Genomic DNA, 23,479 nt, shown 5'->3' with positions numbered 1-23,479 from the left:
TACCAATCATATGGTGTCAGCTGTGGCAGGACAGGGTCTCCCCTCTGCCTCAGTCGGCCCAGACTCTGATCAAAGGCCAGAACAGACCCGGCTGTAATTGAAAACAGACCCAGCCAGAATCCCCCTCCAGCAGGAATATGCTGAGTACAGGCGAACGCCTCGCATACCAAAAGCATGAACTCTGCAAAAAAAGAGACAGCACAGAAACAGCACTTGAAGTTTGCTTCTGCTTTACATGTGCATAAAAAGAAAGAGGGGGGTTACTTTGTGTTAGAAAGCTGCAAACAAAACAAAACAGAGAACCACAAGTTATTATAATGTTTCATTTTCCATGTTAGAAAGATTACTGCGTGACACCCATGATCAAGAATTAGGCCTAGAGCAACATGCCATAAAGTGCTGCTTTTTCAAGAGGCACACTTGAAGACGGATGCTAAATGAGATAACACATCATCGAGCCAAACTGCACCGAACACAGCTTTACAGCCTTGTTGTAGTGGTGACACGACGGTAGTGTATTTTGTTAAAGCCTAACATTAGTGTTTTACTTGTGGCAGTTGCATTTAAGCTCATAAAGTCATAAAGGTGATGTTCAGTGAAGAGGATTATCTTGCTGAACAAAACATGTAAATATAATAAACATTTGTTTACCCTGGAGCTTAATTCTGCCATGATCCAAAATCCAATGGAAAAATCCCATAGGCTTTTTAATGAGGGAACCAGAGCGAAGCCACGTCAGCCTACAGAAAAATGTCATTCCTTGGGCACTCTATTACAGTCTAATGTTATCAATGCTAATGCTGCTCTGTATCTGCCAGATGTGTGAAAAGAAAAGTGTTTGTTATGAAGTTCACCAGATCAACCAGGCCGTGTCGAGAGAGTGGCCTGGGGTGGCCTGGTGCCACTCCATTATGATTTGCTACCTATCCAGTCAGTTTGAATTGATGAATAGATTGGATTTTTCTTCTTAGGTGCAATTCAGTCTTAAACCTGATGGGCAGTATTGTCCCAGGTTGTGTCTAGCCTGCCAAAAAGCGACAGAAGAAGAAGAAGATCTGTTTTTGTGATTTGGAGTGGAGCTGCAGTGCAGAGCTGGTGTCCCTGTTGTGTTGTGATGGTAAGTCTGTTTATCCTTTACACCAAACTATGATCAGGAATGTATGACACTACAGAGTTAGTAAGTAAAGTGGGTATAAGTTACAAAAATGGGAAATTAAATCTGTGTCAATGTGTGTCTGTAGCAGAGCTCGTACTTTATGCCACCTCTGCATAAGTCAGTTCTCCACATAGGCCACCCCAGTAAAAAAACAAAGTCTGGTCACACCACTGACCAGACCTTGGACATGCCTTTCCTCAATCCTACACACTTTAAAGCCCAAATTTATCTGTGTCAAATCTGAGGAAGCTAAAGCTGAAATGTACAGCTCTAAATTTGACCCACACAGCTATAAAGTCCTATCTGTGCAATAGGGAGCACCAGACAGCAGCTGTTTCAACACACCGTGCAAAAACAACATGTTCTCTTCGTCACTGCTTGACTTGAAATATGGCGCTGCAATCTTAAACAAACCATTTCCTTTTAACAGAAATCCTGTTTGGTTTTGCACTTCCTCTTTAAGCAATATAGTAATATTACAAGAAGAAATATGAGGGAACAAATCTTTGTGGTTTGCCTCAAGGCATTTCCTGGCATTATAATGTGACATTTGGAAGGCTTTAATCAGCTGAGGCAATGAGAGGAAGTCAGGGTCAAGCTGTGCAAGTGTGAAATTATGTCATGGGAGTGCAAGTGCTCCAAAGAGGGAGGTGATGAGCTGACAGTGATTAGTGAGCAGATGTGAAAAGTTGCACAGGTGTTATTGCAGGATCTTAGCAGAGATGAGTGATTTGGAGGACATCTTTGATGACAAAAATGAGTCTGAACTCCTAGTTTTAGAGGTTCTACCCCTGTTTCTTAACACTTTTGAAACCTGGAGTGAAATCACCGTGCTGCATTCAGATCCCCGTCACAAATATTTAAGCCTTCGAAGTGTGAGCACATTGATTTTATTTAAAAAGCAATTTTTTTTGAAAAAACACAAGAAAAAAACGGCAAAGAGCAACTTGGTAAGAAATGTCCTGCAAATTGCAAGAAATTAGTAAAAGGTAAAAATAACCTGAAAATTAGTTTACAACAGGGAGAAGAAAAAAAACTATGGAAAACTGTCCAGAAAGCTATATATATGAAAATTATAACCATATATTTAAAAAATATGATAGAGAAAAGAAGTATACATATTTTTTCTCTGGGTCATTTTCTTGTTGTTTTTTCTGCTTTTTTACTTTTTTTATTATCATTTTTAATTAAAAAAAACAATCCTGCTAATTGTTGTGCCATGTTTTGTTAAGTTGTTTGTTGCTTTCTTCTCATGAGAGAAGTCAAACCAGTTTGCTCAGGTTTTAAAGGGTTAAGGAATCAGACCTGAGTGTTGCACGGGGAGGGTGCAACAGGAATTGGGTGTAATCAGCACAAGGATCTTGAGACGTTGATTCAGTCTTTATGAAAGCAATGTGGTTAAATGCGGCGTCAGTGCAGTGTCATTACAGGGGGAAACCCTGTTCTCTGAAATACTGCTTTGCCTCTCAGTGCCAGTTATTCAAACGTCTGGAAAACAAACCAATTTCTTGATCGGGCGATGTGTACACAAGTTTATGTGAACAAAAAAAACTGTTAAACACTGATTCAGCTATGATAGAGGTGAAAACATGCTGTCAGATGATTACTTTTTTCTTTGTGTGAGCAGAAAATGAGCAGCTGTGAAGGGGTTGAGCCAGATTTTCTCAATTTTCGGGTCGTCACCACACTGACGACAAAGGTACAGAATGTCTCTGGGTTACATTCAGTGAATTCCAGAGAGTCTCTGCAAGTCCAAAAGGAAAAGAGCCAAAATCTGAAAGCAGCAGTGATGGCCACTTATTTTGGAAAATGTGATGTTTCTCATTAGAGCTGAAATGCTGGGACTGCCTCGATAATAAACCCTTTTAGAACAAAATCTCCAGAAAATCAAGCTCGACCTCTTGTATCATCCATGTTTTCAGTCTTATAGCGCTTGTGTCATGCTCTGTTATCATGTTCCCCCCGCAGCATCTGGACGGTACGCTGCTCTGGTGGCCGTCGGTTTCACACACTTGACGTTTGTGTCTGTGGAATGTAGTCAGCTGCTGACACTGTGAAAAATCCAAGTCTGAATCAAGAGCTGTTGTTTCCTGCTTGCTAGACTGTGGTGAGTAAGAAGCCCCCATTTTTCTCTCAGAATAACATGCAATGCACTCAAAATGAAGACCTCACTCACATTTAACACAATCTTCAAAAAATACCACTAAGTCACTGCTCTTATTATACGTGGGTCTATCATCATTGATTTCAAAGTGTTCTAGTTCTTTTTTGGAGCTATATGTGTCTAACATTTATTAGTTTTACTAATTCAGAGCAGCTACGCTTATAGATGGGAAGAGCAAGAATGTAAAAACAGGAGCACCCATTTCCCTGGGCGTTGGCAGTATTGACAGAAGGCCTGAGGGATGAGATTACTACAGGCGGTGTGCATCTTGTTGAGTTTATGTAGAAAATGAAAACCAGAGATTAAAGTAGAAAAATAGAGGACAGGAAAGAAAGAGGAGTTGTTGAGAGTTTCTAGTTTCCACATGACAGGATATTATTAGTTGTGCTAGAGGTGTAGATCTACAGAAGGCAATGTCGGTCTGTCGGCCTTTTTATTCCAGAAATAAGTCTCACAATCATTTTGTTGGTTTGCCATGAAATTTTGTACAAACATTCATGATCCCCAGAGGATGAAACCACTGAAACAGGGTTCCCCTTGCATCATCTAACAGTATGCAACCAAATCGGGTGCTGCTCAGCTCAATGACAGATTTTCCAAGGAGTAAGAAAGGGACTGGAGCACACACGTCAGTTTACAGCCCTTAATTGTACAGACTAATATTTCAGCACCACTGTGTCTTTATTAGAGTAAAACTACTGACTTATGTTTTTCACAGACTCGTCCTTTAGTGTTTCCAGCATGTTGAGGTTTTTGTTTTTTAGTCTCGACAACTATTAAACGGATTGCCATTATGTTTTTAACATGTTTATGATACCCAGAGTTGTTCTTTTGTGTCATCTGCATGTTTTGTTTTTTAGTGGAAATTTGGTCGACTGCTGTTGGATTTGGTACAGACATTCATGGTTGAGGGAGAACTGTTATCATGTAGGTGCAAGGCTATGGAAAAACAGTGTGCATGAAGTAAAAAAGTAACAGCCACAGACGTATTCCATGCCCCAAAAGCTTAATCAGGACAATGTTTCAATCCTATCTGGACCTTTGGCAGGTCAGAATAACTAGAATTTACCTGACGAAGATCCAAGTGGGACTGAAACATCTTGGTTAAAATTTTCTGGCATGGAGTTGGTATGCAGGCGTTAGATTTTTTTTCTGAATGTACAGATAATCATGGTTTCAAGAGGATGAATCCTAATCCTCTGAGACCTCCCTGACTTTTTATCCAGCTCAACATCTCAAAACCTTTCTGATGAATTAGCACAAGATTTTGTGCAGGTATTCATGGTTCCCCAAGGATGTACCTTAATGACTTTGGTGATCCTCTGAATGTACCTCTAGCGCTAACATGTGGTAGACATAGTCTTAAGTGAATGTTTCTGTAGACTTTCAGCCCTGTTAGAATTAAAAGGCATCTGCTCATCCTTGAGGAAATGGCTTCATTAACTACACGTAGAGAAGCTCTAATGTTTGAGAGAATATCTTGTTGCATGTCATCACAGCACTGAGTAGCATCTTAGTACATTTATTTAATAGATTCTCAATTTTGCAATCAATTAGATACCTTGGCAAGAGATTATGCAGTTGGCAACCTATTCATATTAACATACGAACATATTTACAGACCTGGGTGTTGCTTCTTAAGACCCCACGGTGATGAAAGCTGCTGCTTTCTGTTATCTTCTGCTCGACATCACATTTATCAAACTAGGATCTCACTGAGCAAAACAAAAACAGAAAAGACAAACTCTGCACGGCTGCACAATATGTTCACCTCAAGATAGCAAACAAAGGGCCAGTGTTGGACAAAACTGCTGATGTGCACAGGGAGAATTTGCTATCAGATCAGACCATCTGTGTGAGGAGAACATGTTATCTTCAGTAAGCGCTGTCCTGCGTTTTGGTTATCTTTGTTATAAGTTTTGGAGATGACAGCTAATGAAAAACTATTTTTGACCTTTTCCTGTTGACTGCGTGTTCACTGTCATACGCTTCGGCAATTTTAACAGTGGCCAGATGTCCCAGATGGCTGGTCGGGCCCTGCGCTGTCAGCAGATCTAAGCACAGAGCGTGAGCTTAGCGTGAAACACTGACACGGCACACCGGTCCTCCAGGGATGCAGCCAAGGAGGCCTGCAGGGCTGCACAGTTTGCTCCCTTTGTCTTTCTGCCATCATCAAATGGGAAGGTGGATACATTACATGGGTCGTATAAATTGTATAGTGTGAGAGTCTGAGGCGCTTTGAGGGACCGTTAAAGGGCAAATTAACCTGTCAGGACACATACCCGGACCTTATTGTCTCTTTCCCAGTGCGCTCAGGCTCCATCAGATAAATTCATACAAATCAAAAGAACAAAAAAAAAAAAAAAGATGAGATATTGCATATTTAAAGGAATACTTCATCCCTAAATTATCATATGTACTTTAATGGCTTATATATTACGCTGAATTTGTATTTGAAACTTGTTTTTCTTACACAAAACCAGTGATCAAAGAATCAAAAATTTGAGAAAATTCAACAGCAAAACTAAACCAAAAACACAACTTGTGCAGTTTAATCCAAGTCTCTTTTATCCAGTTGTATGCTCGGTACTTCAAAAATAGAATTCCCTCTCTGACCGTGAACTGAATGAAAGTGAACCTTTTCTGTGCTCTACTGTTTGTACTTCTTCTAGCTCCATTTTGATTATGTAAACCAAGTCATCAAATGTTAGAGTTCCTTTTGCTATATGTTTTTCATTGTCTGTAAATATTACTTTATTCTGTGTGCCTGCTTGTTTGTGTGATCATTACTCTTTCTCTTTTTACATGTTCAAAATAAAGTTACAAAATACAAATCAAATTAAAACCAGACTCAATTAACAAAAACAGCAATTTTACATCTCTGAACACAGGAACTGCTGGTCTACTGTTGCCTCAATCAGCTATTTTTTTTTTGTGGTCTTGTGCAACTTTTGTGATTTAAAGGGTTAATTCTGATTCACCAAAGTTACTGAAAAACACAAACAAACTTATTGATCTAGGCAGCAGTAGACCAGCAGCTCCCGTGTTCAGCAAGGTTAAATCAATGTTTTTCTTTAATCGACTCTGGCTTTGAAGCATAGTTAACTTTTTGTTTACTTCTTCATCAGAAAGTGTTGTCTTTTTGTCAGGTACTGAGCATATGACTGATTAATGAGACTCTGGTTACACTAAGTTGTGGGAGAGTTTGTAAATGTATGTTTTCATATAGTTTTGGTATTTTTAAACCCCTATTAATTCATCAATAGTTTCCTCTTTTCTTGGATTCTTCATTCATCTCAGCGGCATGGGAGAAAAACATTTTATTCAAAAATTAAATGTGACAGGGTGAGTAATTAATATCGAAATTATCATTTGGGGAATGGGGTATTAATTTGTAGTATGTGTAAAAAGACACAGGACCAATCAAAAAGCTTTCTGTGAAGGAGGAAATTTATTCAGCGTCTCTGCTTCTATATCAAATCTCCTCATGATGCAACCAACATCGTCAAGGTTAAAAACAGCAGTGGAGTCGAACTGTCTAGAAGTGTGATTAAAGAGACTGCATTATTAAAATAGGTGAGGAACCCTCGACCCTCTAACAGCCTGCCTCTGAACACTTCCCCAAAACTAAGCCTGAAAACCAATGTTTTGTCGACACAAATGATTCAGTGTAGTAAGTGTCCATCATACTCATCCCTCAAATTCTGCAAGCTTAAATCAGCACCAGCGCTGGCTGTGCCCTGTGTAAGGCATGGGTTCCTATTGTGAAAGCAGGTAATCCTCTCTTGATCCTGATTTTGTCACACTGTGCGTGTTGAAAATCAACTGGGGGGAATAAAAATGGCATAATCAAACAATATTATTTGCCATAAAAGACGCTGCTCATTCAAAGCACAGTGATCTTTTTTTTCAAAGACTGCAAAATTTGTAGCTTTGTAAAAACAAATAGAATATAGTTCTACATATACAGAATATAAAGCTTTTTAGTAACTAGTAACAAAACTGACCAGAGAGACGTAATCAGAAGGCACAGCGCGACAGTGGTGACAGTGGCTGCTCAGCCAGGAGAAGTGTAAACATTTCGTCCTGTTTGTCCGAGGAGAGAGATACTGGGAAGGGCTTAAGTGTTTTCGGAAGGCAGTGTGTTTGCCACTGGAGCGTTGCTGCTCCTGGAGTGACAGTCACTTATAAACAGTCAGTTTAAAACAGTGTTGTAAGGCTAAAAACATGTGATATATGAAATCTTGCACCGAGTGTGTATGCAGCTCTTTCTCTCTGCGGGTCATCACATTATTAGCTTTAATTCACCCTCTTAGGAAACCAGGAGGTGCACCATCATGATCACTGATTCTCATTAAATCTATAAGACTGTTCATATTACACGTCCGCCTTTCTTTAAATTACATGTCTTCTCTTAAAGAAAAACATCCAGTCCCCCTACAAAATGTGGCCAACTCACACAGAAACCTGGATTTGGTTGAAATGTCGTTATTACTGGAGCGTCACCTCCTTGAATGTCCCTCCCTGCTGGTTTGAACAGCATTCACCAGTATGTGGCACCGGCGGCTGTTCGCCAAAACTCCACTGGCTGGTCGAGGGAGGGGCACGTGTCATTTATCACCAAGGTCAAAACCGATGGACAGAGACAAGCGATCCACTACGCGTTGTCATATTTCTGCAGAGCCTCCTCCAGCTTGCCTGTGATTTTTTGGAAGAAGGCGATCTGCTGCTGTAGGTAGTGCTGCATCTGCGCCTTGAAGTCGCGCACGCGGATCTGGTGGAAGTGCTGGATCTCAGCCAGCGTGGCGCAGGAGATGATGTTGCAGCGCTCGTCGATGCCTTCCACCTGCGCCCTGTCCATCTTGCCCTCCTCCACATGCTTCTGGCTCTCTTTCACCTTCGTCAGGGCTCCTGTTTGGAGACGAGAAAGTAAAGAAAATATTGACCAAAATTAATTTTTTGTTTCATGGAAACATTTATAATTATCATGATTATTACTGAAAGAGCTTCGTGAGATCGCATGTTCTGCAAATGGAAAACACCCACGTCATTTACTCATCAGTGCTCAGTCATCCAGATACGGTTTTAACCAGCGTGGGAAAACAGCCCACACATAGACTACATTTTAAACAACGTTCCTTCCTTAACCCTTTGAAACCTGGAGCAAAATCACTTTTCTTGTGCTGTCTTTCATGAGTATTTAAACCTTTGAACCTTGAGCACATTTCTTCCAAAAACATGGGGGAAAAGGCAATGAGCAGCATTTGTCACACAAATTCCAAGAAATTAGTGGATTTAGAAAATTATGTTTAAAAAGCTAGAGAAAAATGTACAGTAAAAAAATTCTAGGCAAAACAGCTAAGGAAAAACAATGTTCATAATTGCCATAATTACATATTTAAACTTATTCTACAAAATGATTTTCATTTTTAAACATTTTCAGATAATTACCATGTTTTTTAACTTTCTTTTTCTTTTCCTTTTTCTTACTAATTGTCACATAATTTTCTTGTACTTTTTACATATTTTTTTCTTTTTCTTTTTTGCTCATTGCCTTCTTCCCATGTTTTTTTTTTAAGAAATCAAGCCAATTTGACTTTTATTTCCTTTAACACTAAACTGACATCTGAGTCAGAGAAGTTAATTAATAATCTGAATATTCCCCTCTATTAAGATTCAAGAACACAGCTTGACAGGAAATTTATAACTTTAAGGAACTGGCCAAAAATAGTTTGACGAACAGTTTGTTCCAAACTCCCTGAGAACCGGAGCTACATCTGTGTCTATAGTTAGGGATTATGACTCTAACGAATATCTATCACATTATGTCACTTCAAAGGCCTTTTCTAAACAACCATTTAAGGGGATTTTGCCGGCAGTTTGATACCATCAATGATTGTTGGATTGTTGGCAATTTCAAGGACATACTGTAATATGAATGCTGGCAACTGCCAAGGAAATGTGCACAGGGCTGATTTGTAGCTATTCTTTCATGCTGATGTCACAGTTAAGCAATTCAGTGTTTGCTCAGACCTGAGTTTGATCTGTTTTTTTTTAAATTTATTTCTATGTCCTCTACACCCATCATCAGCTGGTGGTTGTGCTGACTTTTTGCCTGGGGAATGTAGCTTCAGTTTTTTATATTGATAGCATGTATGTGGCCATGAAGGGCATATTTAAGACCCTCTCTCAAAGGATTTTAATTTGAAAGTCAACTGGAAACTAAAACTGTTTTCATGAAGCTGATTTAGGCTTAACTTTAGCTATTTAGCTAAGGCCGGCAGTCTGTAAGGGACTTTGTATAATTGTGTCTGAAATCAGGAACTTAAAAGTTTTAAAATTGACTGTGAGGTTTTATCAGTTATCTGCCATCATCATTGTGCATGAACTGAGGGCTAGACTCACTTAACTACAGTAACTAAGGGTGGGGCTTGGCAAACGATCAATTGTAGCTACACGTTTTCAAATGTAAATACTTTCATGCAAATACAGTTTCATAAAAGACGGCTTTAAAAAAGGTTTACTCCCTTTAGGCCCCATCTTACACAGCCCCACTGTCATTGCTAGTTTCATACCAACCCAGTAGTCGTTTTCATGTCTTCTACCAAATTAGCAAATTGGCTGAATTTCTTTCAAAAACGTAAGGAAGAAGGCAAAAAGTGACAAAAGAAGAAATTACACCACAAATGAGCCAGAAATTACTAGAAAGTACAAGAAAGTTAACTGAAAATAAGACAGAGAAAAAAGTGCTTAAACATTATATAATGCTGTCACATAATTTTGAAGATGTAATTTTGATTTTTGATATTTTTTTATAGTTTTTTCCCTAACTTTTTTCTTTTTTTCCGACAAATTTTCCCTAGCTTTGTAAAAAAAAATATCTAATTTTACTTATTTCTTGCAATTTGTAGAACATGTTTTACAAAGCTGCTAATTGTGTTTTTCCTCTCGTTTCTGAAAGAAATCGCACCAGTTTGCTCAGCTTCAAAGGTTTAAATACTTGTGAAAGGTGTCTGACAGCAGCACGAGAAGAGTGATGCCACTCCAGGTTTCAAAAGGTCAGACAGGACCCAGCATGTTTGATTTTAAATATTCAGCTGCTTCTGATCAGTGTCATTTGGTGGTTATTGATGAGTTTCAGTTGCTTTTTTAGTTTGGCAGATTTTGCTTCAATCATTATGAAAGGAAATCCAGCATCTCACGCATATTGAAAGTTTCACCTCTGAGTCTCTCTCTGCCAGTAAGACTTGCTGTCGTCACTGTGGTGGAGTCTTGTGGCATGAGCGCATCGAGACATGATGCTTTACAAACCTCCTATTTTCACACATGTCAACTGTCACTGCTGCTCTTCTCTTTTAAAAAACACTGCAGAGTTTTGTATTCAGAGCATGCCTTTAGCTATACTGGTGCCAAAACAAGAAATTAGCCTACATCTTCCCAGACAGATGGTTGGATGGGAGCAGAAGGCAGGGTCAAAACACTGGGAGCAGATGACAGATGACTTATCAAACTGCTGACATTTTCTGACCGAGTAAAGTAAGAAATGTCACGAGCAGTACGCACCGAGTTGAAACGCAAGAGGAACTGACAGGATATGACCTTCTGTCGGATCCAAGTACTTAAAAATGTTTACATGTCGCAGCTGGAGTCAAAGAAAGAAACACTTCTCTGGGCTGAGACATGAATGCTAATGTACGTGTGCTTACATCAGTTCTTGTTTTTCTGTCTTTCTATGAATATTTCTTGACAATTTTTAACGTGGTAAAGCCAGGAGCCTCATCATTTAAGTTATGATCAGCATTTTTGAAACATTTTCTGAACAGACCAAATAATTGATTTAGAAAATAATACGCAGATTAACTGATGGCAAAAATAATCATAGTTGTTGCCCTAAGATGTTTTACGTGACTTGATGTGTCCTTGTTAATGTGGCAGAAATATGGGTTGACTGAATACTTTGAAACCCTTTTAAGCTGCCTCTTCAAGGCGGGAATTTGAAGCCACTGATTTTTGAATCATTTCTTTTTTCGTTGTTTACCGCCTTCTTCTAATGTTTTTTGAAAGAAATCAAGCCTTTTTTCAGGTTTCAAAGGATTAACTCAAAGAAGAAGAACAGCGGCCGTAAAAAAATCTCAAATTACCCTCTGTGCAGACGGCGAGATCAACTGCCATTTAAGAGAGATGTTAAATCATTTTTATTGGCATGATGCTGTTGTGTTACATGTTACACCCATCACACCTCTTAGATTCAGCAATCTATCAAAAGTCACATGTTGGCACGATGTCACCGTCATTTGGTTCTGTGTAAAAATGCAAATGTAGTGTAAAGAAGGAACTTCATAGCTTCCCTGTAGTGCGATCTCTCTGTAAAAAGGATGGCAGAAACCAACACTGTCGTACTCTCTAACATCACTGCAGGTGTGATGTTATAAAGTGTTGACACTGACATGTTGTAATATTTCAAAACGACAAAGACAAGACTGAGTAAGATTATTGCAGTTTCATTCATTGCACAATCAACTGACAGACAATGTCACCTCCGAGCATCGGCTTAGGGCGGCGTGTGAAGGTGACATTTGTGCCCTTGAGGCATACAGCAAGACTTCCTGTATTGGCCTATCATGCAATTTTCTCACCTATATGTGAGCCTAGTCACCAGCACTCTGTTGAAAGTATGATTCAGCCCGGCTCTTTCCTGAAATGTGAGACCACACAAGACTTACTGACCTAACCTTGCACTCTCTTGGCTTCTGTCTACTCTTAAAGTTCACAGAAATGCCTGACGACTGCCTTTTTCTCCGTCTGTCTGCGTCTTGCAGCATGTGAGGCTCTTATTAAAGCACACAGAGCAAAGAAATATGTTGACAACCCCTCCCTCAGAAAAAAAGATATCTCTTGACTATCGCCTTTCCCCACACAGTCTGCCCATTTGCCTTCTGGCTGTCGCTCCCTCGGCTGCAGTTTAACCTAAATCTTTGAAATTCCTTTAATGCACCACAGATTGAACATGACAGAAAGAGAGGCAAAGATAACGGGGAGTGGAGACACGGGGGTGGAACAGAGAGAGATGGGAACAAACACAGCTGTCCAAAGACTTAAATGCCAATCCCAAAGGTGTTCGCTGTGTCTTAAAGGTCTCTGGCTTCCTGCGTTTTAAAAGCTCACTAATGGACTAAGGAGGAATAATTGTTACCATGGAGATTTTATGAGAAAGGCAAGAGTTCAGTTATAGAAGATGGTGTCAGCAGACTGTAAAATACTGACAGCCACATCATTTTCACAGCTGCTGCAGAGTAATCTATAAAAGCCTGCTGCAAAAACACCAGTGAGACTCTGAGTCCGTCAACCAGGACTGCAAATAGACGATTTTCATTAGTGATTATTCTGCTGAATATTTTCTCATTTGTTTGATAAATGCTATCACAATTTCCCAGATGACGTCTTCAAATTGCTAATTTTTAGACAATATTCATCAGCCGCGACAACGTTGCAACGGCTGCTGTTGTTTTCACCTCGAGTCTCTGTGTCTCATCATGGAAAAATGTCATCCTGGTGACAATTATTGTAGCAGGAACTACCACAGAAGCTGTTGAGAGTATTTTAATCAATTTAAGTATTTCTTTTTGAAGAAAAAAAGTCTCTGACTCCAGCTTCTTGAATGTGAATATTTTCTTGTTTCTTTACTCCTCTTTGACTGTAGACTGGATATCTCTGAATTGTGGACAAAATGAGACATTTGAGAATGTCAGCTTGAGCTTTGGGGAATGCTGATTGGCATTTTCATCTGTTTTCTGACATTTTTAGACCAAACAACCAAAAGACTAACAAACAATGAAAACATCACTTTCCACACCTACTCACGACAGATTTCTGTCAGTGCCATAAAATCACAACCGTGCAAGATGCCATCATGACACTTCAAAGGTGTGTAGTTGAGATCAAAATGATGGCCATATCTGAAGATGGGTGTGGTCTGAGCAAATAGGCCAGAAGTAAGAGAGTGTAAGTTGGAGAGAGGCCATTGCCTGACTCCAGTTTATGCACCTGGCCCATATTTGTGTCAGGTTGCTGACCGCTGAGTCCTGGTCGGGGGTGATCCCAGCGTAAGATAGTGTGTAGTTTTGTCGGTCACAAGTGTACTTGAGTTTCCTTTTAGTTCGAGTTCATGACCTAACTGATCTGTCTGTACGACTCTCTGGAGAGCCAGAACACCTTTTTTTGTAGTGTAAGCATTACTTGAGATACTTTCTCTTGTGTATGTTTATGTCATACCACTTTCAACTTCTACTCCATTACACTTCAGAGAGAAATACTGAACTTTTTATTTGACTACAATTATTTCATATCTGTAGTAGCTAGTTACTTTACAAATTAAGATTTTTTTGCACACAATCCATATGTTAATATTCAAATGCAGCTGAAATAATTAGTCAATTGATAGAAAATTAATTGGCAACTATTTTGATAATCGTTAAAGTCATTTCAAATGCAACGCATTTTGTGTTTACGGCCTCTTAAAATATGAGGACTGGCTGCTTTTCCCTTTAATGATGTAGATTATTTGGATTTATTAAACTCACTGACAGTTTTCTGCATGAGTACTTTTAATACTTAAAGACGTTTTCATAAGCTTATGCAAAGGTTCTGAATACCACGGCTGCCATGTACATCACAATAAAAGAAGTGAAAACCATACTTCACCACAATAGATCCCTTTTAGGTTATCAAGTCATGCCATGCTGCATCTGATGTCTTGTTACCCAACAGCTGCTTCTGCTATCTTTGCTTTTTAGTGTTACTGAGTGACTGACAAAAAATACTCGATCCTGCCTGCATTTCAGACACATAATGCTGCTGTGTTAACATATGGAGATACAAGCTGTAGAGCTACTTATTACTGCCTCTGATTAATGAGCTTTGTAGCATAACTGCAGTGTCACACTGAGAATAAGAAAACATCCTCTCCGGGTGTACGGAGGTGGCACTGAGCCCTCCTGGACTCACTGGAGGCAGCCTTTCAGCTCTTACGTAATCCCTGGTTACACAACACCGAGCTATGTGAGCGTGTGACCTGGGCAACCAGCGGCAATCCCCATCTCATCACTCGGCCACCTCGGTCATCCATTGGTGCATCAGAGGACATTTAAATAGCCTGTAAGAATATATCAGACAGGCCTGCAGTGTTTGCACAGAGGGAGTGTCGGCTGAAAGGCTGACTCAGCAGGAAAACCTGACGTCTGTGTAAATCGGTGCTTTCCCCAACCTGTCTGCCATTGTTTAATCACTTCATGTAGTGATTAAACTGATGAAATCAGACAGAAAAAAAAGCTCTTAGTGATGGGCTGAAGAGATAACATTAACAAGCAGGCCAAGCCAAAATGCATTTGACCAACTTCATGATTTATTAACTTAATTCATCACAGATAGCTTACTTTCTTTTGCAGTATTACTATGTAGTCTATAGCAAACTTATTAAATTATAGAAACAGACAAGTGTACACTACAGTATGGAAATGTGATTGAGGACATTTAAGTTTATCAGTGCTCCTTCCCAAAAAAACTTTTTGTTAGCTTGATAAAGTCTTCTACTGAGCACTTTTATCAACAGGATGAAAACATTATTTGTTCGTGGGTGGTGCTCTGTTATTTTAGCTAAATTGATCATTTGCCCTGGACTAAAGTCAACTACAAGTTTTTCCCCCAAGAAGCACTGCAAGCAAAATCAATATTGTCACACTGAGTAAGTGTTTGAATAAGAACTTTAAGAGGAGGTCACATGATGTGAGCTGTGTGTTCACCTAAACATCAGCTACTGGACCATTTTTAGACTGCAATGAACGCTGTAAAAAGTTTTATATTCAATTTTCCCCTTCGTCTCGAGCTTCAATAATTTTGGATAATGGGATTCTCCACTTGCAAAATCAAATAGCTTCTTTGGTAATCGGCCAAACCAGAGTCAGCCCTATCTTTGGATTGTAAACAGTGAGCGTTTATGAAACCCTTCTCCTTCCTCCCTTCCTCTTTCTCAAGAGCCTGAAATAAGAAGCAACAACAAAACCAGTGCCACGATAACAGATTAGGACAAAAATAAAAGTACAAAAATAAAAGAACGTGAAGCTCAAAAAGTTCCTGAAAGCAACACCAGTTATTATGTCAATATCATGAGCTAATATTGTCCCAGTCAAGCTCCGCGCTAATGGCTAATGGGGGCCCTGCAGAGGTGGCGATCAATACGTTGATGCTCTGTGTCCCTCTGTGGGACGGCTCATGTTTCACTGTTTACTTCCACCGCAGGGACAAATAAAAACCTGTCTGGTGTCTGCGGTCCTAATGAGACAGATACTGGAAGCTAAAAATGGAATTGAGTTGTTGATAACACTCGATAAGCAGTGCTCTGACAGGCCTCTCCTAAAGAGAGCGATAGGACTGCACGAGATAACCTCTTAAATGTGTGTAATGACCAGACTTAGTAGCTTCAACCTGCACTTGTGAAGCTGTCATAGTTACTACTTAACCTTCTGCCTCACTTCAAATCTTCATTACAGCTCCACCAATGCATCAATACCACACTGTTCAGTCCTAGCTGACCTAGGTGGCCTGACGAGTTTCTGTGCGACCACTTCTGTTACGGAAACGTGTACTCTGGTCTGTGACAACAAAGGATGTGGCTGAGCCTCTCTTCGGGTGTCACAACTGGGAGAGGACTGCAATAAACCTCACTTCATAACAGAAGAACAGCACATGTGGACATTTCCTTCACACGTTTATCAGGAAAGGCGGATTAAAACTGAGCAACAGATGGGAGAGCACAGGAATAGGAAAAGGGAAGCGAAAGAAGAGAAAGGAAAAAAGGAGAGAAATGGACAGAAAGAATGCCAAACTCTGAACATGTATGTGGTAGGGATGTCAATAAAAGGTTGCTACCTTCGCTAGTCGGCACCAGAATAACCTAGTTTAACTAGTTATTTAAATGATTACTATTTCAATACAATGAAGCTGCAATTTCTATTATCAGGCATATTTCCAAAATGTTTATTTTCATGAAAAATTGTGTTCACAATGAATGTCATTTGTTAACTTTTATTTGGGGAGCTGTTTTGTAGAATAATAAATAAAATAATAAATAGAATATTGTGCAATGTTTATAATGACCGGTAAAATATGATTTAGTTATTGGAAAAACATAATTAACAATTTCAAATGAATCTTTAAATGTATGCAATATTTTTAGGACAATGATTAACATTACATATTAAATTGTGCCCAATTTTGACTGTTTTTTGAATAATTTCTCTGGTTTACGGCGCTGACAAACCAACTCAAAGCTCAGCCATTGGTCAGTGTTGGGCTGCAGGCGAGCGTTTGTGGCCCTGGTCGCCGCGATGTGTCCCACACCGTTTTACCTTATTAGCTTTTTTTCCTCGATTCAATATCCTAAAGCCTGTCAGTGAATGAAATCACTCTAACTTGCAGTTCGGCCCAGTGCATTAGGACAGAAACGGAAATGAGGAACGTAAACAACTTAAGTCAAGAGGGAGTGAGGTCAAAACAAACTTATCATGTAAGTTGAGTGTTTTTCTTTAGCAATTGAACTCTTTCGCAGAAACATTTTCTGATGGATTGTGTCATTCGCTGCTGCATGATAAATAGGTTTTATTCTTTAAACATTGGATTGTGTTGTTAATGTGCTAACTGGTTAACTAGCATCAGAACAGTCTTTTGGTTTCCCTTTTTGAATGGTGACTAACACGGCTGCTGGTGTGGAGTTATTTCCTCTCACACAGGCGCAGAGCACACATGCTGGTTAGATGTCAGTTGTGGTCAATTTTATTTTTTGAGAAACAGGTGACGTGAGGTGATGCATTAGTCGGCCTGGGCACCGCTAGTTCTCCAGTTCTTTGATGCTGGCACGATGTGTCTGGGCATTAACACTAGTCGACTAGTTTAAGCTGAATCTTCTGTTTAAACGTCAGGCGGAACATCTCTAGTGTGTCACTGGTGTGTTTAAGCTCCCATTTGCACATTATTGTCTTCACACAATGATATGCCAGTGAAATTCAGTGTTTATGACTTCATTTAAACCACCTCTTCTTACTAATTACAGTCATTTAACTACAGTGTTGTCAAGTGCGGCATGATTCTACAAAACCTAGGCGGTGAGTACACTTTAGAGCATGAATGTCAAGTACCTTTGCAAAGGTTATTTGCATTTAATGCTCCCTGGAAACATGTCAGCAATTTGAGTAACAAGCAGCCATTCAGCTGTCATGAGCAAGGCAACTTTTAAAAATATTTAATGTAATGCAGACGCATTAACTGTGCCGATATATCACTGTCACTGCCATGACGCATAATGCATGTTTATAGCCTCTAGCAGCTACTGGGCACTACAGACGAACAGACCCAGTATATGAGTAGTTACACAAAGATTCTGCACACACTTTTAACTGTTTTTTCTTTCTTTCCTATGAATAGAAATAAATCAGGAATGCATTCTTCACTTGCTTGATTCAGGGAGAAAGGAATGCACGCACTAGAGAAAACAAGCTCAACCGGACTCAAAATAAACACAGGGACTAAACAGCCTCAGTCCACTAAAAAACAAGATGAGATCAAAGTAATTTGGGATTCAATATGCTACACGCGGCTCTCCTTTCATCTGCTGCATGCCCCGGCTTTCCTGTCAGCTTTGTTTCCAGTCTCCCAGTGTGGCGAGGCCTCGTTTCACTGCTGTCTATCCCCAACAAAGTGCCCGCAGCAAGGTCTTCCATGTCTATCAGAGTTTCTTATCTGTGGTATTAGGCTGGGCTTATCGCACTGTGACCGTTTTAATGGCTGTGTCACCTTATTTGGGCTGTGTGCGGCCTACGTGGCAAACTTGATTTGAGCTGACTGGGAAGTTTGTGTCCCAGTGCAGCGTAAACACAGCCTGTCCTGTTTCCCCACTGCATTGTGGAATGAATAGGACCAGTATTTGTGAGGGGGACCCAAATGATAAACCAAGAAGGCAAGGATCCATGTACCTGGTAAATTAAAAACAGGGGGCTCTGACTGGTGGATGAAAAGAATATATTCCCACCCTAATCTGGGAGCCATGGGATTTTAGTAAGTTAGGGCAGTGGGACTGAGCATAATGCATGGAATGAGGATTAGTTTGCATCATCCTCTATATGGGCCCATCTCCTCTGTTGTGTCCTACATGGCACTGGTCCAGGTAGAGTTCTCAGTTTCCAGTTGGCAGTGATTGTAAAGATTTCATGTGATAAAAAGAGGAAGATCAATGAAAGCACACATATATAAATGTTCAGAAAGCAGTCGCTCAGGTAAAACCTACAAAGAGGATCAGTTTGAGTTTTCTTTAAATTATCATGCTTTCTGCCCCATCAGAAGGAAGCAACTGTGCCACATCTCCACATATGGTAAACAGAGCTTCCCTTCTAAGCTCTAATGCTACAATGCCGTGCCTCTTGCATAACAGCGTAGCCTCTCATGAAAGTGACATTTTGCCACACAATGAGAACAATCATTGGGTTAGGGTCATGTAGGAGGATGGCCTAGATTAGTCTAACATTGACTTTCTGTGCAAAGACAACAGAACACATGGACCATCATTCAGAAAAGGATTCAGCTGCAAGTGTGTACTCTGCATCAGTGTTGTGATAACCAAGCCAGGTAGGACAATCTCCATCTCCAGAGTGCTTAAGTGTAACACTATTCATGTAACACCCTGTAATGGAAAATTACGCACAGCCAAACGGGTGCCGCCCTTTTGATTGAGCAGGTGGGACAAACAGGGGCAGCGGCATGTAAACGGACTCCAGAATGCAAACAATGCCTATTTGTTTTGCAAAGTGACTTAAGCTGTAACCTGACTGCTGTCCGCTGTTGACAAGTCTAACAACTAAACCTGCCTGACACTAATGGTGCTGTTTATCTTTTCACAGCCAGCAAACACACTTATTTTTTTACTTTACAACATGCTGACTGAACCTCAGCCAAACATGGTGAAGAGTAACGTTTAGAAACCATATTCATGATCCCCCACGTACCATTTTGTTTAATTTTATGTGTGTATATAAGGTGATGCACACAACATCATATGCTACCATAGAGTGTATTTAGTAATTTTACACCTATCCTTATTGTAATATGACATGTGCTTGTTACCATTATTGCTGTGCATCTCTCCCCCTTTCTTTCTCTTTCCTTTTTGTCATTATTGTTATTTAATTGTTATTTACGTAATCTATTGCACGTCTGTCTGTCTGGAAGAGGGATCCCTCCCTCATCATCCTCTGCTGCTCTTTCTGGGGTTTCTAACTCCCCCCCAAAATTATTATTAGCCAAATTATTTTAATTTATGTCTTTTGAATCAGCAGGATACAGATTGTTGTAAGCCTTCAAAGGGACAGTCCACCCAAAAGTCAAAAATTCATAATTTTTCTAATGCCACAGTTCAGATGAGGTGGATGCCATTAATGTTTACATCTTGCACCGTCACAAGCCACTCGTCCATGAGTCGATGCATGCATCCTTGTGTGCAGTGATAAGCTTGGCTGCAGAGTGAAAAGAGTTCCTACATAAAACTGTTCACAACAAAGTCTGCGGATTACCTTGAGTAACCGCGTCATGATTTCTGGAAAGAGACATCAAATGTACTTTTTGGGCTCCACAAGCTGAGTGCCATTTAATTCCATTATATTGGGGAGAAGGCAGACATCTCTACGACTGATATCTCCAACACTCAACAACTCACATAAAAACAATTCATACTGATAATAACTACAGATCAGAGGAAAAATATGTAATTTTTCATTTTTGTGTGAACTGTCCCTTTAAAGGTTGGCAATGAACTGAGTCCTGATGACTCAAAATACACAAAGAATAGAATTATTTGGCTCCTGGGAGGCCCCTGTGAAAGCAACAGTATACAAAATGATAAATCAGTAAGTGAGAAATGTACAAAATGTGCTGTAATTTTACCTTTCTGGACATGGATGATGTCGGGGTAGTTTGCCAGGTGTCCTTGGTAAAGAGCTAACAAATCCATGATGGGGTCGAGATCCTTGCTGGGCTGCTCAGCAAAATACTCCCCGATGGATTCATACGCCTCCCCGGTGAAAGAGATCGCCTGGTTGAGCCCAGCAGAGTACGGCTGCTGGTCCATTTCAAAGGCTTGGCTTAGGACCTTGAATGACAGCCCCACTTTCTGATACTCCTTCTTAAAGCCAGTGATCTGCTTGCGGGCGAACTCACTGACAGTGGCGTTCAGCTGCAAGGCGCTGTCGTCCATCCTTTTGGTGAAAGACTTGAACCCGTCTATTTTGCTCTCCACCTCCTGGAAGTCTAGCGGAGCCGCCGGGGTGCTGATAGTGAGGAAAAAGTTGGCTCCGACCATCTCGTCCTTCTCTGCCTTCCTCTTCCCCTGCTTCCAGGCCTTCTCATCTGTGCTGTTGCAGGTGAGGAAGTGCTGGAAAACATCACACCTGGCCAGGACAGGGTGGCTGGTCATGTGGTTCATCCACCATATGAGGCCTTTCCTCCTCTTGGAGATGAAGTCCTCCTCAAAGCGCCCTGTGGCCTGTTTCTCAGGGATGTGTGGCACTGAAATAACAGGAAACTTCTCCACCAGCCGAGCGTACAACCAGTCAAAGTGCTTATACCTCCTGTTCACCTGGTTCTGCGTGTGTGTAGGTGTCAGCTTATAGGAGATGTAGCTTTTCATGCCCTTGAACTTGGTTTGTTTAGTGGGGTCGTCGATTGTGCATGAAAAGGGGTACGGGTTCTCCTGCCACTCAGGGCCATACTGACCCATCACCACGCATAGCTTATCCCCGTCCTTCACAAAACCAGACGCCTCCCCGAGCACAAACGCCTCTCCTCCCGACTTCACAAAGGTTGAAAACCTGTTCAGGTTTCTGCTGACTGTGGCAGAGCTCTTTGCTTGCTGTGCGTTACCTCTTGACATTGAGGACGTTGACACCCTGTAAGTGGATGGCCCATTGCCTTCAAAGTCATGATACCTTCCTCCTACAGTCCCAGGCTCATCTGCAACAGTTGAGCTATCATCCCAGTCATCATCCCAGTCATCATCGCTCCCTGGACTGGCCTGCTGGTAGGTGTGCTGCTGCTGTGTTTGTGCGGGAGCTGAGAAAGTGGTGAAACTAGGCGCAGACGGTTTGGAAAAGTTCTCAACTTTATTCGGGGGCTTATACGAGCCGTCAAAACCTCCGGACGGGATGTTGGCGTACCGGGAGTCCGGGTAAGTGTCCCCAGATGTGCTGCAGCTGTTGTTGTTGAGCGTGGAGGCGGCGTCGCTCCTCAGGATCTCCACGTAGGACGCGGGGAACAGTCCCCTCTCTCCTTTGCTGTTCGCCCCCTCAAACCAGCCGTCAATGTCCTGCTCGCTGTACAAAGTTAAGATCTCATTCTCCCTCACCGACACCTCTCCGGGGTTTTCGGAGTTGAAGTCGTACAGCGCCCTGGCTCTGAGCGCCATGATTCACCGCGCAGCTGGACGAAGACAGCGGGCTAACTTATGGCTGGCTGGCCGGGCAAGGAGGGAAGCGCAGCAGGCAGCTCACCCCCGAAACTACTCCTCAAACTCCGCGTACAAACTTATCGCAGCGTGGGAGAAAACCCTGTTTGTATCCCTCTCAGCGCGCTCCCTCCCTCTTCGTCAACTCCGAGAGGAAACTGCGGTGTGTTTCAATCCAGAGGGTGCAGTGTGAGAAACTGCAGCGAAGGTATTTTCCGATACAACAACAACCTGGTGTCCCTCTCTGTCTCTGTCTCTCTCCAGTGTCCCTCCGAGCCCCGTCGGACGCTTCTGCCTTCACGCGCTGCGCAGCAACCGCACGTCGACCAGGCTGAATAATCGAGGGCGGAGCTACAAGATGCTGCAATCCACCCAGACAACACAAATCAACCGCCTGAGAGTGCGACAACAGAGCTGCTGCAGACGTGTTGAGTGCTTCATACCATCCAAAAGACACCACAGACGAGCCTGAGCAGAGTGTGAGGACGGTTTGTCACATTCAGGAGAAGTCGTTTTGTGGGTAAGGTGTAATGCCATATCACACGCTGCTAATGCAAAAAAAATACTGAGGTCACGAGTCTTACATGTAGCTTTCCTTTTAACAACAGTGGTGTAAGGAGTAGTCTACTCAGATCTTTTACTTCAATAGAAAGTAGCAATATCACTTCGTTGAAATCAGTGGAAGTATTTTGATCATTTGCTCAAGATAAAGTAATACCCCAGTATACAAAAACACAGTTAAATTGAAAAGTCCTGCATTCAAATCTTGCTCAAGTACAAGTACAAAAATATCACCCTCAAAATGTGTTGAGAGGGAAAAGTACTCATTATGCCAAATTACCTCACTCAGACTGTTCTTGGTGTCGACCGATTTTGGTTTTTCAGGGCTGATACTGATACAGATCATTAGTAGTTAAGGAGACTGATAACCTCTATTTGAAACGGTTATTTACAATAAAAGTGAAAATCAGTATTTAGAATTTGGAATATAACAACTCCAACACAAAATGCTGTTTAAATGCCTTTAGCAAATTATGTTTAATCAAAACTGAAATGTTCAACATTAAATACAGCAAGTTCCCAGCAACTTTTTTAAAAAAAAAATAAAGTCAAGTGAATTAAAAAATGAATACATAAAAACAAACTTACTGAGGTTTTATAAAGTAAAAGTTCCTCCAATGGTGACACTGTCTTTGCACTTTCAAATTAATTAATTTTATCAGTAATTATTAAAATAAAATGCTGGTACAGATAATCTGCAAAATGCCAAATATTGACCCCAGTTATCGGCCAAGCCGATAATCTGTTGACCCCTATTATATAGGCTATAATCTACATATTTTATTAGAATATTTTTACTGATGCCTTTACGTAAGCAGCATTTATAACTAATTCTAACTACCTAACATACTGTTGGGTAGTTACATTTCTAAGATTGCATTATATCTTTTAAACTGTTTAAATGTTTTACATGCAGATTCTTGACCTAAAAAGTGACTTCAGCTGTCAGACAAATTATAGTTGTGTAAAAATATTTGCCTTGAAGAAGTCATGGAGTAGAAATATAAAGTAGCGGAACGTGGAAATACATAAGTAGGCTTTATGTGCACGTACCTCAAAA

General features: G+C 40.8%; 1 protein-coding gene and 1 long non-coding RNA gene across 2 annotated transcripts; one reads left to right on the top strand and one right to left on the bottom strand.

Annotated features, from left to right (window-relative positions):
- The first annotated feature begins 1,081 nt into the window (after positions 1 to 1,081).
- On the top strand, positions 1,082 to 22,339 carry LOC121943895. Its single transcript, XR_006105877.1, has 3 exons — positions 1,082 to 1,117; positions 3,125 to 3,263; positions 22,123 to 22,339. It is a non-coding gene; the product is annotated as an uncharacterized LOC121943895 (long non-coding RNA).
- Positions 6,753 to 22,145, bottom strand: snx18a (sorting nexin 18a). The gene is made up of 2 exons (XM_042487489.1): positions 20,304 to 22,145; positions 6,753 to 8,231 (listed from the first exon to the last, which is right to left on the bottom strand). The coding sequence occupies exons 1-2, from the start codon at positions 21,817 to 21,819 to the stop codon at positions 7,978 to 7,980; spliced, it is 1,770 nt and encodes a 589-aa protein (XP_042343423.1). The 5' UTR covers positions 21,820 to 22,145; the 3' UTR covers positions 6,753 to 7,977.
- Positions 22,340 to 23,479: the final 1,140 nt, after the last annotated feature.

This window comes from Plectropomus leopardus, chromosome 6, assembly GCF_008729295.1.
Source record: "Plectropomus leopardus isolate mb chromosome 6, YSFRI_Pleo_2.0, whole genome shotgun sequence".
Lineage (NCBI taxonomy): Eukaryota > Metazoa > Chordata > Actinopteri > Perciformes > Serranidae > Plectropomus > Plectropomus leopardus.
The sequence above is the reverse complement of the archived record's forward strand: the minus strand, read 5'-3'. Positions and strand labels throughout refer to the sequence as shown.